Genomic DNA, 14,222 nt, shown 5'->3' with positions numbered 1-14,222 from the left:
AATTAAGATGCTCATACACTGGATGGAAAAGGGAAAACTTTATCATCACCTCTTCAGACCTGACCCTGTTAATTTGAGCCAGAGCAGAGATTTTTGGCTGCACAAAGAAAATTCCCTGCAGAGGGAATAAAAGCACCAGCAGGACAGATCAGAGGCAGCCGTAAAATGCAATCTCTTCTTTTCTGGGTCATAGAATCACTCCAAAAAAAAAAAGCCAGAGAAGAAACTGCTGTGCACAAGAAACCCAAGAGACAAATTGCATTGCAGAATGTGCTAGTTAAATGAGTATGGTTTAATTAAGCAACATTAATCATTCTTTTGCCAGAAGTCCTAGGCTGGACAGGGCAAAGTCAAAGCTGTACTTTCTGGCACACTTGGGCAGGAGCAAATGCCTTCTGCTTGAGGCACGTGGTGGAAGCAGCTGGGTGCCAGCCTTCAGGAGAACCCTAAGAGCCCTACAAGGATTAGGGCTTGCCACCACAGCTCTAGGGCTGCCCATTTCTGAGAACAGCTAGAAGTCCAGAGGGAAAATCCTACCTGTCCCCATGCTTATGGGCCTCATTGAGATTAGATATGGGATTTGAAGGACCAGTCATGGCTTGTCTATGGGATGGAAGAATAAAGAATCCTTCTTTAGGGCTGGACAAGCAGGACCTCAAGCATTCCCAGGGTTTTGGCACGCATCACTCAGCCATGAGCACTATGCCCTGCCTGGGCTATGAAACATTCCTCTTTTCCAGGCGTGGACACCCTATTTCCTCACTCCCAGTGAACACCTCCAGACAAGGTACTTTGCTTTCTGGATGCTGATTATTTCAGGGTTTTCTATTTCATCGCTGCATCCTTTTGTTACTGTTCCCACTGCTTGGAGACAAAGGCATTACATAAATTCTAACACAGAAGCAGCAATGTCTATTTTAAGGTGCTGTGGGAGATCACCACCCCGCTAAGCACAACAGTCAGAGGGAGAAAAGGAAAGCAAGAACAAAAGTAAAACACAGCTTAAGGTGGGAGAACAGCTCAACCCATGGTGCTGTGTCCTGTGGAGCCACCAACCTCGCAATGAACTCTTGGAGAAAGAGGGGAAAAAAATATAGATAGATATAGATATATATAAATTGTCTACTAATAGGGAATCAGCCTGGCTGCCAGTTGATGTGCTGAACTACATCTAAGGCAAAAGCACCAAGATTTCATGGCCAAACCTGTTACGGGAGGACCACATCAGCTACCAAGCTTTATCTACAGGACCAAGCTGTTCAGCTTTTACTGTTAATGAACAAGATTTATTCTTCCAGCTTAATTGGACTACGAAAACTTTACACACACAAAAATTAAAACAGGACACGAGGAGAGAAAGCAATTTAAGACGAAGCCATCTGTCAACACAGGCAGGCAGCATCAAGGTATGAATGAGAATTGGGAGGCCGATAGAGACATAACGCGCTCTGCGATAGCTTGCTGGTGATGCCAAAAATGCTGCTTCTGGGAAGACGCAGGATTTACACTAAGTGGCAAAACTAAAGCAAGCAGCAGCACCCGATGACCCCATCGGTGCTGCTTTTTGCCCAGCAATGAGGTTGCTCAGACTCAGTGGAGGAGCGGCAGCACCGCCGATCCTGGCCCGGGATGCTCTTTCTGCTCCATCGCCCCCGGTTCTCCCATTGCCGGGGTAATGCACTGCTTGCAGGTGGTCAACGAGAAATGATCCAGTCCCAAATCTACTACACCGGGCATCTCCCCATCAGCCCTGCTTTAGACCTATTAAGCAAGGCTTCTGGAGCACAAGCTAAATGGCATGGCGAGGAATCCCACAACGTGGGCCAGATTAACCTGTGTTATAGGATTTACTCCTGCAATGCACGCAGTTTTGTCTGCAGCACGCTTGGTCCATTTATGAGCTGTTTAGATGGATAGAAACCCTATGTTACTCTGAGGCAGCAGCATCTTTCAAAACTTCCTATGGCTGTCTTTATTTCTGCTGTGTTCTCAAATGGCTACCGCAGATATCTGGCAGAAGTAAGCAATTCAAACTGCTGGTGGTAATAATAAACTTGCAGTAAAATTGATGGTTTCAAATTTAAACATTCAGCTCTGCCTTCTCCGAGCTCTTGGATTAGAAAAAGCTACACTGGAGGCTACTTGAGGGAGGTTTTCTTGGCAATTTTATTAAGTTCACACACAGGCACTCCCCTAACAAGCCCAGGAATTATTACAGGGTTTGTAGAGTTTATTATTCCTTCAGCAGGTTAATATGCTGTTGATTTAAAATAAAGACTGCAGCTGAGCTAGAATTATGTTTTCCCTGATAATCTCAATGCAGAACCGAGGACAAACAGGATCCAAACCTCCCAGGTGAGGAAAGCCTACGGATGAGAGAGCATCCAGATACCAAGAGAAACGTAAAAGCCTGATTAATTTTTTTGCCATGTTCCCACACCCCTGTTCTTCCTTTCTGTTCCCTTCCCTACAGGTCTTGACGCCTCATTCGGAGCTGAGGCAAGGTTTTATATCCTCGTGGAAGGAAATTCCTCTCCAACAGCCTCTGTGTTGCTCACAGGCTTTTTTACATCCATTAGAAGAGCAGCTAACACCATTTTCACTTCTCCCTCTTACCTCCTCCTTTGCGTTTACCACCTAGCTGCATAAATCAAGGGTGCAGGAGAGGGGCAGGAGCTGCAGCTGATGTCATCAGATATCCAGCACTGGATGCTACTTCTGCAAAAACCCAGCCCCAGGTGTGGTTCCATCTCATGCTCGGATGGCAAAGGTGAGCTTCCGTGCACGATTACAGCCCTTGCAATGAGCTATCCCCAGGTGCAAAGCCCAGCCAGCCCTCCTGCAGGGGAGGATTTCAGAGCAAGGACCTCACGTAGGGAGGGTGGAGAGGAGAAGAGGAAACAAAGAGCTTGTACAGCCTGCCTGCTTCACTTGTGGAAGTGAGAAGGTAAATGAGGACAGGAGAGTGAGTCAACCTTAAAAAGCCAAAACAGGAGGGGTTTAAGAAAGGATTCACATGGCTATGGTGGCTTTACTGGTTGAGGTTGCACTGCAAATGGCACCATTGACAAAACAGTTGGAAAACGGTGCCAATATGGGGGTCTACATCTGGAAACACACACCTGGCACAAGCTAAATTCTTGGTATGTAGTATCCAAATACCTCGAATGGGGCCGAAGTGCAAATCAGCTCTGGCTACGTAAGTGAGGGCACAAGAGGAGAGTGAAGTTTGAAGTGGTCTTTATGACCTTGCTGGAGAAAGAAGGGGACAGATGAGGGTCAGAATTAGTCCTCAGTGAACCTCTCTTAGAAATAGCTTCACCTGACCTGAAAGCAATGGCATTGCTTTCCTCGGGGGCTTTTAAATTAAAACCTAGAAGTGCTGGCCACAAGACGTTCAGTCACTTTTGGCAAAGCCAGGGGGTACATGAGCTCTTTCCAGCAGAAATCAGAAGGGGCAGCTCGGTGCTGCTGCCCAGCCCTGACACCCGCTGTAGGTCACACTGTTACCAGTGCTGGTTTCCACAGGAAAGGCAGGAAGGGATGAGTAAGAGCAGTCTGTAAATAAGAACTGAAGTACTCCCAGACAGAGCAATACCTGTCTAGACGTTTCCCACACCTTGGGAGCTCAGCTCTATATTACAGGTATACTCATTCACATACAGCAAATAAGATCTGATATAGGTTTTTCCAACCTCCAACCCATGTTTCCCATTTTATCAGTCTTAGGATATTTGCAGATTTGTTCTGGACTAGAAAAACCCATGTGTGGTCACGGTGGCACGAGTAGCACCATGGCAACGTCAGCTTCCTTTCAAAAGGGGTTTTGTCCTCATGAAGCAGGACAGAAGCTCAGAGCCCATGGAGGACGTCTTCAAGCAGCCCAGAAAGCCGGTGCAGACCACAGCATTACTGTGATCTTGTCTCAGAAGCTGGGAACAGACCCCAGTAATCCGCAGCAAACTGCATGCTGCAAATCCAGATCATTTGGTTCTTGTGGATGGGGCAGCCACATGCGATCCCGACGTGGGATGCAAACACCCAGGGACAATCACCCATGGATGAGATTGGGATGGGGACGGACCCAGGGACACTGTACGAGCTCCCCACTAAACACAACCTCAGCTTCACCCACCACCCCCCTTGAAGAGCATCTGCCACTCCTGGTTTTCCTTGCTACCTGCTTTAGGAAGTGCTGAGGACTTAAATTATCTTCTCCATTAGTTTGTTACCAGGCTTTTGTTAGTCTGCAGTTTTAGCTATTTTTTACACTTGTAAATCTATGACTTTGAGCTGAACTATTAAACTTTTAAAAAAAAAAAAAAATCACCTGAAAAGACACAAGCAAAAGAAAAATGCTGAAGTAACCCTAAGCTAGGATTCATCCTCCAAGCTGACAGCAGAAAACATCAGACCCTCTCCTATCTCCTTCTTCCTCAGCCCTTGCTTTCACCCCAGAACATCCCAGTTCTGCTTCTTTGGTGCAGAGGGAGCAGGAAACTTCTCACTGAGCATCAGTCTCCCCCATGGTCCAGAGGAATCAGAACAAATTCTTTGGGGATGCTCGGGCCAAAAGAAAGCTGGAACAGATGAGGAAGAAATGACAAATGTACCACTAGCATCAGAGCCATCTTACCGACTTCATAACCAAAACCAAGCTTAATCCACCTTCCCCAGCCCTGATAAACCACCTGCAGAGCACCCCCAGCTGATGTGGATGCTGATTAAACACTAAATCTCCCAGGTCTTTACTCCAGCCCTCGAGGAGTGGCACAGCCCTGGAGCTGGGACCCGCTGCCTCCTGAGCACATCCACACAGCACAGGAGCAGGAATGGGTTAACTGGAAAAATCTGCTCTCATCCCTGATGGTTCGAGCATGATCTTTGTTACTTTCCTGCTAATGTGTGAAAATTAACCTAAATGCACGTTCCCCAGGTTGTTAACTCTATGTATTAAAACAAGCTCTCATGGTGCGTTTGAAGAGCCTGTTACAATAAAGCCACAGCTTAAATTGCAGTTTCTATTGTAACAGAAGAAAAGGGAGAAACAGGATCTAAGGGAGGAGAAGGAAAAAGAAAGAAACCTCAAACCTTACACTTCCAGCAGCCATTTCTACTTTCAGCAGGTGTAAAGGGGTTCTGAGTCCCGCTGTGAACAGGAAAAAGGCTCAGGAGCTTGTTGAACTAATATTGCCAACGGTTAAACCATCCCAAAAGTTTATGGCTCATTCTTCCAGGTCAAACCTCAAAGTGTAAAACAAGCAAAGCAAACAAAAAAAAAAATCTATTTAAAGAAAGTAAAGTTGAACAGCTAAAATACCATTTTGCTGGAAATACGGTTCTAACTCAGGAGTCTCTAGGTATAAAGCTAATATTGCTTCCCCATTGCATTCATGCTCTGAAGCCCAGACTGGTGTAAGATTTCAGCAATCTCAGGACAGGAGGGAAAAAAAAAAGCTCCCATAGAAGACCCAAGGGTATTAGTTACATATCTCCTTTTGGCTTCTCCTTGCAGCAGCATTTCCCTCCAGCCCGCAGCCACCCGGCCCCGTTTCACCGGCACGGCCATCCATCAGGCTCTGCTCTCCGAGCTGCTTTTGGCAGCTCAAGAAACACTCAAATTGGTTCATTCAGGGAACCGAAACGCCTGTCACACATGTAACGAGGTTCAGACTCGCCAGCCCATGCCGGGGATGCAGAAAAGGACTCAGCAAATTGCTGAGAAAGCACCAAGGGCTCACCTGGCAGAGCTACACCTGCCTAAGGCTGAGGGAGAGCACGAGTTGTCCTTTACTACAGCCCATGCCTCGGCGGCTTATTTTTGCATTCACTACATTTTATTTTTAAAGCTAGGGACAGTAAAGCCGAGGGTGCCTGTGTTTAATTACTAGATGCTGCAGTCGGAAAGGCTGTGTAATTACTCCATTGCGCTCCGGTTGATTCCACCCCAGTCTCCTAATTCATTTGCTTGCAAATCACCTCGTTAGCCCCCAAATCAGAAAGCCCATAAATATCAGAGCAGAGGCACCAGGCACCCCCCCCGTGTACCCCCCAGACCTGGGTAGGGGAGCCCTGGGTCTGAGTCCATCACAAGCAGCCAGGACCATGCTGCAGCCCCACTGGGCACTGGGGTGCAGAAGCTGGGGGGCAGCCCCTGCCCAGGGAGCCTGGGGGGTCCCTGCTGCAAGACCAGGGCTATTTGTAGGACCTGGAGTCCTGCATCCCCTTCAGGTTGAGCTGACACCAGGATTAAGGACCCAGGGTGCATCCCCAGGTGGCCCGGCAGCTGTAGGACCGGGGAATGAGGGTGCAAGACCCAGGGTGCGCCCCCATACCGTGTTAATGTGAGAGATGCACAGCAAAGAGTTACAGGAATCGGGCTTCACCCCCAACCTCAGCCAGCCCATGGGGTGTAGGACCCAGGGAATAATCCTGATCCCAAGCTGTCTACAGAGTGCAGGATCCACGGAAATGGACGCAGGACCCCACAGCCAGCCAGATCGGGGGTTCAGGACCCAGGCAATGGGGTGTAGGACCCTTCGACCAGCCGGTCCAGGAGATGCAGGACCGAGGCTCTCCCTATCCCTAATCATCCCGAGGTGTATAGGGCAAGGGGATGCGGGCTGCACTCCGCATCTCCAACCAGCCGGGAATGTGGGAGCCGGGGAACGACCCTGATGCTAAATCAGTCTTTGGGGTGCAGAATCCGGCCGGGGGGATGCAGGAATCGCTGTGCACTCCCATGCCCAAGCTGAGTTTGGGATTGCAGGATCCATGCAAAGGGGACTGGGGAGCCGGGGAGGGATGCAGCGTGACTTGGGGTAAGGGACAGCGGCGGCGATGTGGGATGCAGGTGGCTGGGCAAATACCCCCTCCCCCGAGCCGAGGGGCTGCAGGAGCACTCACATCGAGGATGACGGAGGTGCCCTTCCTCTGCGAAGCGGCTCCGGGGGTGAGCAGCTCCCTGTCGGCGACGCCCTTGTCGCTCATCCTGGCCACCACCCAGCGCAGGAGCCCGTCCAGCCCGCGCAGCGCCGGCGGAGGTTTGCGCAGCAGCCTGTGCACGCCGGCCCGGCACGACCGCGCTGCCTGCTCGCACATCGCTCAGCCCGGCCTCATGCCGGAGCCGGGACTCCCTCCTCCTCCTCCTCCTCCTCCTCCTCTTCCTCCTCCTCCGCACCGCGGGCGGGGGCGGGCTCCCCGCTCTTCTCCCTGCCCTGCCCGAAAGGGGGGGAATTTGGGGGTGGGGGAGGTCACCCCATCCCCCTACAGCCCTCACCCCTTCCCCAAAGCAAAGCATCCTTTTAGGTGGTTTATTATTATTATTAATTAGGCTAAAAGGAGTGTTCTTACAGCATGGCTGTAGCCCGCCTAAATGTTAGCAGCTCTTTGTAAGGACAGCAGACCAAAAAAGTCTTGCTGGTAAATAAAATGTGACCCCGACCCCATACCCCCCCAAGCCCCTATAGGATGAATCAGCTTGGCTACTGCAGCATTTATGGCTACAGAGCTACCCACGGCACTCAGCTAGACAAAGGTGTTAACCCCACAACTGCATACTAGGAGGATATTCAGTGTGATAGTGATACACGTGCGTTCACCTGCACAAGTCAAGATCCCCTCTTTCAGCCAATAAACCCCCTTGCCCAAATGCCACTCGATCACTTCATCTCCCCCTCCAAACCCAGGTTCCCCCCAGTTTGAGCTGGGACCCAGCAGCAGACTGCTCTTTGCCATGAAGACTCATAACTCGGCTTGGAAGTCCAGGGCTGTTTCTCTGCTTTCGCCCAAATCATTTCTCGTTAACGTCAAAGCCAGCTCTACTTCATTTAAATTCTCATTTTTCTTCCTAAGTAGATCTAGACAGGAGAATTTTCAGCCACTCAGAGCAGGGGGAAGTCAGCCACAAGCCCGGGCACCCAAGTGCTAGGGCCGGAGGGGCTGGCAGGGGGCAGAGGAACAGGTGGAGAGAAGCGAGGGCAGAAAGCACCAATAAACCCTGGCAGAAGGTGCTGGCAAAGCTCCAGACTGGAGGCCACCTGGCACAGGCAGGGACTCCTCTAAAAGAAGGTCCAAGGCAGACCAGAGGCCATGCCAGACCCCTGTGTGCAGGCAGCTTTCATCCCCCGTTTGAATTCTGCCTTTCCCCCTGCCCCTCTCCGCACCACAGGGAGTTTTAGTTAATTAAAACCTTCCAGCTGGCAGGTCCCACAGCCTCGCTCGGTGCAGAATGTCAGCTGTGACTTACTAACTGGCCCTAATGACTGCTGGAGTGGGTTCGATCTGGCTGCTCAATGGAGGGAGGGGGAAGGAGTGACCCTGCTGCTTGGGGGGGAGCTCAGCAGAGCAGCACTGCCCACCCTGCAAGCGTCCAAGCACGAAGCTGGAGCCCAAGGTGCTCTTTTAGCCCCTGAACTGATTTATGGTGAGTGCAGAGCATCGATAAGACTACAGTGCAATGGAAAAGTGAACCTTTATGATAGGGTTATGCTCATGACCAAAGAAACTAAACAACCCAATAAACTCTTCCAAAACACTGTTCTCACTCAGATATCACCTCCTGCAACAGGACCAGTGCAGTAGCTGAGATGGGAAGCAGCTGGATTTACCCCAAGAGGTGGGATAACCCCAAAGAAGGTTTTTGAGAATTTGCTCATCCCACCCAAGGCACCAGGTTGCTGCAGGTGAAGTCCAAACACAGCGCAGGAGCTCAGATTATGCTGGTGTTATTCCTAAAGGCAACCCACAGACCTCTGGGAAGCTTTTTAAATTATATAAAATACGTAGATTAGCTGGACTAACCTCATGGTTGAATGAAATTCCTGCAGCACCAGGAGATCCTACTTCTCATATCCCAGACTCCTTCAGAGCTCTAGGGTGTTTCTCCAGAGCAGTACAAATAATTACCACCATAAGAAAAAAAAATAAAGTAAAACCCAATAATTTCATTTAAATTTCAAATATATTTGTACACTATATTTCAAAATACATAAATACATTGCTTTTTTTTTTTTTTTGTTATTTCAAGGTGAAGGGATGCAGGCAAACAAAGAGGATTTCTAGCAGGAAAGCAAAAAGCCTGCAGCTGAGCAGTAGGGAAAACTCTCCTACTGGGGGCTGTGAAATAAATTAGTCTTTTTTTTGTTTTCTTTTTTTTTCCCACTGCTTTGAGTATTAAGGGAGCATTACACAGCTTTGTTACTCTGGTAATTGAGAAAATTAGCATTTAACAGCAAAACTAATTGCCCTTGCTTAAAGTTGCAGGCCACTGACTTGCTAGAGCTTCTAATTGTTTCGTTGTAGGCAATAAATATTTCAGCATTATTCCTACAAGTTTATTACTTATAATAACATTCACATAAAGCAGAGCAAAATATTTTCCCATCAACATGTAATTTATGCCAGAACTATCAAAAACCCTTTGAAAAAGCGAATCCATTCTTGATGATCTTTCAAAGTTAGCCCCTGCTTCTCTTGCCTGTTACACCTGATATGGGATCGTATATAACAGCAGAAAAAGCAGAGAAACAAGGATTGTGGACTTTAAAATTGATAGCTTTACAGAAGCCTGTGTGTGGTCATGAACACCAATTAAACAACCAGTTGGAGTTATTACATCCAAATAAATCATTACCTCTTTATAACTGACCTTATGTGTTTTCTAGCCTGTCCCAAGTGCAACATAAACCTGTTAATTTACACCATTTTAATGTAATCCATGTAATTTAATGGGTTTCACCACAAGACATCAACAGGCCTGTGTGGCAGCTATGAATTTCCCACCCCAAAGGGCTGCTCTTGAAATATTTAGCAGCATCTCCACCAAGTGACCCCCAATCCGTCGATAAGGATCCCCTCTGTCACATCCTTGCATGGCACCACAAGGACATCTAGTGCTGAGCGCTGATGCTGCACAGACACACTGGGTTGGGGTGAGGCACTTTTTCTTGGATTTTTTATGTCCATGCAGCAACAAAAAATCTCCATGGGGGCAGTTTTAGGATCTTTCCCCAGCCTAAATCGCACGTGGGGCGATGCATCAGGACTGCTGGCAACGGGAGATCCGTGTCCTCACTTGCTTGCAGTGCCCACCTTCCTCTTCCCGGAGCTGTTTTGGGATCATCCCAAAGCTCAGCACAAATCCAGCAGCAGCTGAAAATGACTTCTGACGGTGGAGGTGGCCAAAGAGCAGAAGAAACTCATCTCACTGCACTTCCATCCAAATTATTTGTACCCAAACTCGCATATTAAGCTGCTTGGGCAATGCAGGTGGGGCTATTCCTGAGAAATAAGATATTTCTGAGGTTAATCTGAGACACCCACAACTGGGGCAGGTGGACAGTGAAAGATCTCAAAACCATCTTGCAGCGATACAAAGTCAGAGCATCGCTGGCTGACATATGGGTGTAGCAGTCAGCCCAGCTCCCTGAAGATTTAGGATAATATTCATCGCAGTGCTGGTGTGCTTTGCAGTCATGAGAGGGAGCTGTGCTCCTGCAGAGGCCATGTGTCCATCCCTGCGGTGCTGGGCTGCTCAGGACAGACACAAACAGGAACCCACCGAGCTGGGCAGCAATGAAACTTTCCTCTGTGGCTCTCTGTGTTTCAGGAGCCCGCTTTGGCTGCATGGGATTTGGGCAAAGAACCCACATTTTGGCTGGGGGAGGGATGAGGAGGGCAGAAATCAGCAACATCAACAACAAAAAATTGGATGGGCTTAAAACCAAGATAAAAATGCGGGTAGGTGCAGGTTGGGGTGACCCAGTGCTTCCAGTTCTTCTGGGCTGGCCCCACACACTTCTTGCAACCTGCAGCCAAAAGCTTCACTTCTCTTTGCAGATTGTTTATGCTTTCAGAGCTCGTGTTGTTTTTATCTGAGGGCAGGTCCAACTTTTCAAAAGGAAAAGTAAAATACTTTTTTGTTTTAAAAGGAAAAATATGCTCATGTTTCAAATACCAAATGAGTTTTTAATTAAATAAAACAATATTTTTAGTGTCATCTTCCCTTCTCTTTTTGGAAACTTATTAAAAACTTAGGTATTGACAAAATTGGTACAAGTTTATAAATAACTTCAGGCCCCTGAAAAATGACATTTTCTGCTGTCACCTGCCCACACTCCCTTCCCACTGCTGCCACCCTCTGTTGGCCAAAACATGGGATCCCAGCTCTGACCCCACTGCCAGCTCCACCCTGTCTCATGCACACAGGTTTTTATGCTTTTAATTAGGGTTTGAGACACACCTTCAGAAGCCCCAAACTATTTCCTGGCAAAAACCTGCCCTGACAGCTTTCCCACCCTGTGCAAGTCTAGATCGGTGCTTTGGTTTTTGCAAGACATCTGGTAATCTCCTTGAAGACATGTCTGCACAGCCCGTGCCCAGGTAATTACATAACATGATGCCCAAAAATCCTGGCGGTGAACATCTCTGCATCACCTCCCTGCAAACACTGGGTGCATCTTTGCAAAGCCCGTCTGGCTGCTCTTGCTGCTGAATCAATGTGTGCAGCCATCAGCTCTGCAAAGCTTCTGGAAGATCACGGAAAAAAGACACAAAACAAACCACAAAAATAAATAAATAAATAAATAAATAAATAAATATTTTTATAACTCCAAAGGGATAAAGGGATTTCCTTCATCTCTGGGGAATTTTAGAGGGAATTCCCCAATGCACAGAAGATGTAATATTTCACCTTTGTCTCTAGGTTTATAGCAAGCGACTCCAGAAGCTCATTGTAACCTTAAAACCCATTTGACCTCCAGCACACAGATTCTCAGTGCAACGCTCCCCATCCCACCATGTGTCCTTCATGCCTGTGAAGCATTTCTAGCTATTTGTCTCAAACTTGTAAGAACAAAATGAGACAGACTTGATGCTTTCATGGGAGGTGACTGCCTTTTGTACCAGCAAGTTGGTCATTTCTTTTGAGCCTTTTTTTTTTTTTTGGATAACCATAGGGGTGGTGCTGTCCTACTAAACTATTCACTTATTCCCTTTTCCAGCTCTCGTTTATGGCTCTTATTCATGTTCTTTGGTGCTGGCAACCTCCACGCTGGCAATCACAACAACCCTGATAGCAAAACTGTCTCCTACAACCCCTGCTGGAGACACCAGTGCTCTAGCACACTGCAGAAAGTACTGAATCATCCATTTTTAAAACAAAATTCAAAAACCTTGGCTAACAGAATAGCCCGGTGCTTTTCTGGGTCCACCTGCCAAGAGGAGGTTCTCTGGATGACTTTTAGGGTTACGACAGCATAAAGTCATCATGTGTCCATCCTCCTTCTGAAAGACTGGCTACCTGTGCTTGGTCTCCTGTGGAGGCTCACACAGCAATGTCCTGAACCCAGCTCCCCATACAACACGTTTCAGTCAGAGTCTGGCTCAGGACCAGCAGCAACCTTTCTAGAAGCATGGGCAGTGCCCTCCGCCACCAACAGGCAGATTAGATACGGCCAGGAGGCTGTAATTGGGGCTGTTCCTTCAATAAATAAAGAAGGATTTCGTTTAATCTTTGCTGAAATAAAAGTATGAGCTCACTTCAGGAAGTTTTTCAGTTTCCAGTTGTGCCACTGAGGTAAGCTGGCAGGCCTGGGGTGCACAGTCCCAGCCTGTGTAAACAGGCAGCGATAGAAACACGGAATTACAGCATAAGAGAGGTTGCAAAAGACCTAGATCATCAGGCCAACCTGGCCTATCGAGACCCAGCACCAAACCATGTCCCTCAGTGCAACATCCACATGTCTCTTAAATACCTCCAGGGATGGGGACTCCTCCACTGCCCTGGGCAGGGAATCAATAAACACATTGCCTGAATTAGCTCAAGGCTCTTCACCTATGCCCTGTGCTGAATAACCATTATGGAAGTTGTAGTGGGTTTACATGGCTAGGTTTTGGTAGCACAGGGCCATAGGGGTGGCTTCTGTGAGAAGAATCTAGAAGCTGCCCCATGTTAGGTAAGGGCCCTGCTGCTGAACAGAGCTGAGCCAGTAAGCGATGTTGTTTTGTGCCTCTGTGAGAGCAGAGGGAAAACAAACAAACAAACAAAAAAAAACACTGCTACACAGCAGCTGGGAGAGCAAGAGGAGTGAGAAACAGCCTTGCAGGCGCCAAGGTCAGTGAAGAAGGAGGGGGAGAGGTGCTCCAGGCGCCAGAGCAGAAGTCCCCTGCAGCCTGTGGTGAGGACTATGGTGAAGCAGGCTGTCCCCCTGCAGCCCATGGAGTACCACGGTGGAGCAGGGTTTCACACTGCAGCCCATGGAGGAGACCACGGTGGAGCAGGCGGACCTGCACTGACGGAGGCTGCAGCCTGTGGAGGACCCCCGCTGGAGCAGGCCCCGGGCCGGAGCTGCAGCCTGTGGAGAGGAGCCCACGTGGGAGCAGGGGGTCTGAGGGGAGCTGCTGCCTGTGGGGGACCCAGGCTGGAGCAGTTTTCTCCTGATGGATGGACCCCGTGGTACGGACCCATATCTGGAGCAGTTCTTGAAGAGCTGCTGCCTGTGGGAAGCCCACACCAAATCAGTTTGGCAGGGACAGCATCCTGTGGGAAGGACCCCATGGCACAGGGGACGAGAGTGACCAAGAAGGAGCGGTGGAGATGAAATGCTATAGACTGACCATAACCTTCATTCCCCCGTTCCCCTGTGCCGCTTGGCGGGAGGAGTTGGAAGAGGATGGATGGGGGGAAGGCGTTTTGGGTTTCTTTCCTTTGTTTCTCACTTCTCTAGCTTGTTAGTAATAGGCAATAAATCCTCCTATCTCCCTACTCTGAGTCTGTTTTGCCTGTCACGATAATTGTTGAGCGATCTCCCCATCCTTATCTCAAGCCTTGAGCCCTTTGCATCGTATTTTTCTCCCTCTTTCCCTTTGAGGAGGGGGAGTGAGAGAGCGGCTGAGGTGGAGCTCAGCCGCCCATCTGAGTAAAAGCACCACAGAAGTAAAGTTCACAGCAGTGGAAATGGAAAGAAGAGCTGGAAAGAAAAAAAGTGTGTGAAAAAAAAGTTGTGTGAAAAAAAAAGGTGTGCGGAAAAAAAAAAAAAAGGTCTGTGAAAAAAGGCTGAAAATGTGGCAGGGACCAGCCCGAGCCCTTCCCCTGGAGCTGGAGAGGGGAGGTTGGGCAGCCATAGGAAAATGCATTTTTAAGAAAAAGCGAGGTCATTTCCCAGCTCACTGTAATAATCTCACTCATGAATGTGCTGAATTCCCTATATAAAGGAGATCAA

The 14,222-nt window shown here is 48.6% G+C and overlaps 1 protein-coding gene across 1 annotated transcript in view; it reads right to left on the bottom strand.

Annotated features, from left to right (window-relative positions):
* NECAB2 (N-terminal EF-hand calcium binding protein 2) overlaps positions 1-7,201 on the bottom strand; it is a 59,229-nt gene extending 52,028 nt beyond the window's left edge. Inside the window, exon 1 of the mRNA XM_083851721.1 lies at positions 6,907-7,201. Within this exon, the coding sequence (XP_083707847.1) occupies positions 6,907-7,101 (195 nt within the window). The 5' untranslated portion in view covers positions 7,102-7,201. The remainder of the gene's footprint in view (positions 1-6,906) is intronic.
* Positions 7,202-14,222: the final 7,021 nt, after the last annotated feature.

The sequence above is a fragment of the Anser anser genome, assembly GCF_964211835.1.
Source record: "Anser anser genome assembly, chromosome: 11".
Classification (NCBI taxonomy): Eukaryota; Metazoa; Chordata; class Aves; order Anseriformes; family Anatidae; genus Anser; species Anser anser.
This window is presented reverse-complemented; position numbering and strand designations above follow the sequence as displayed.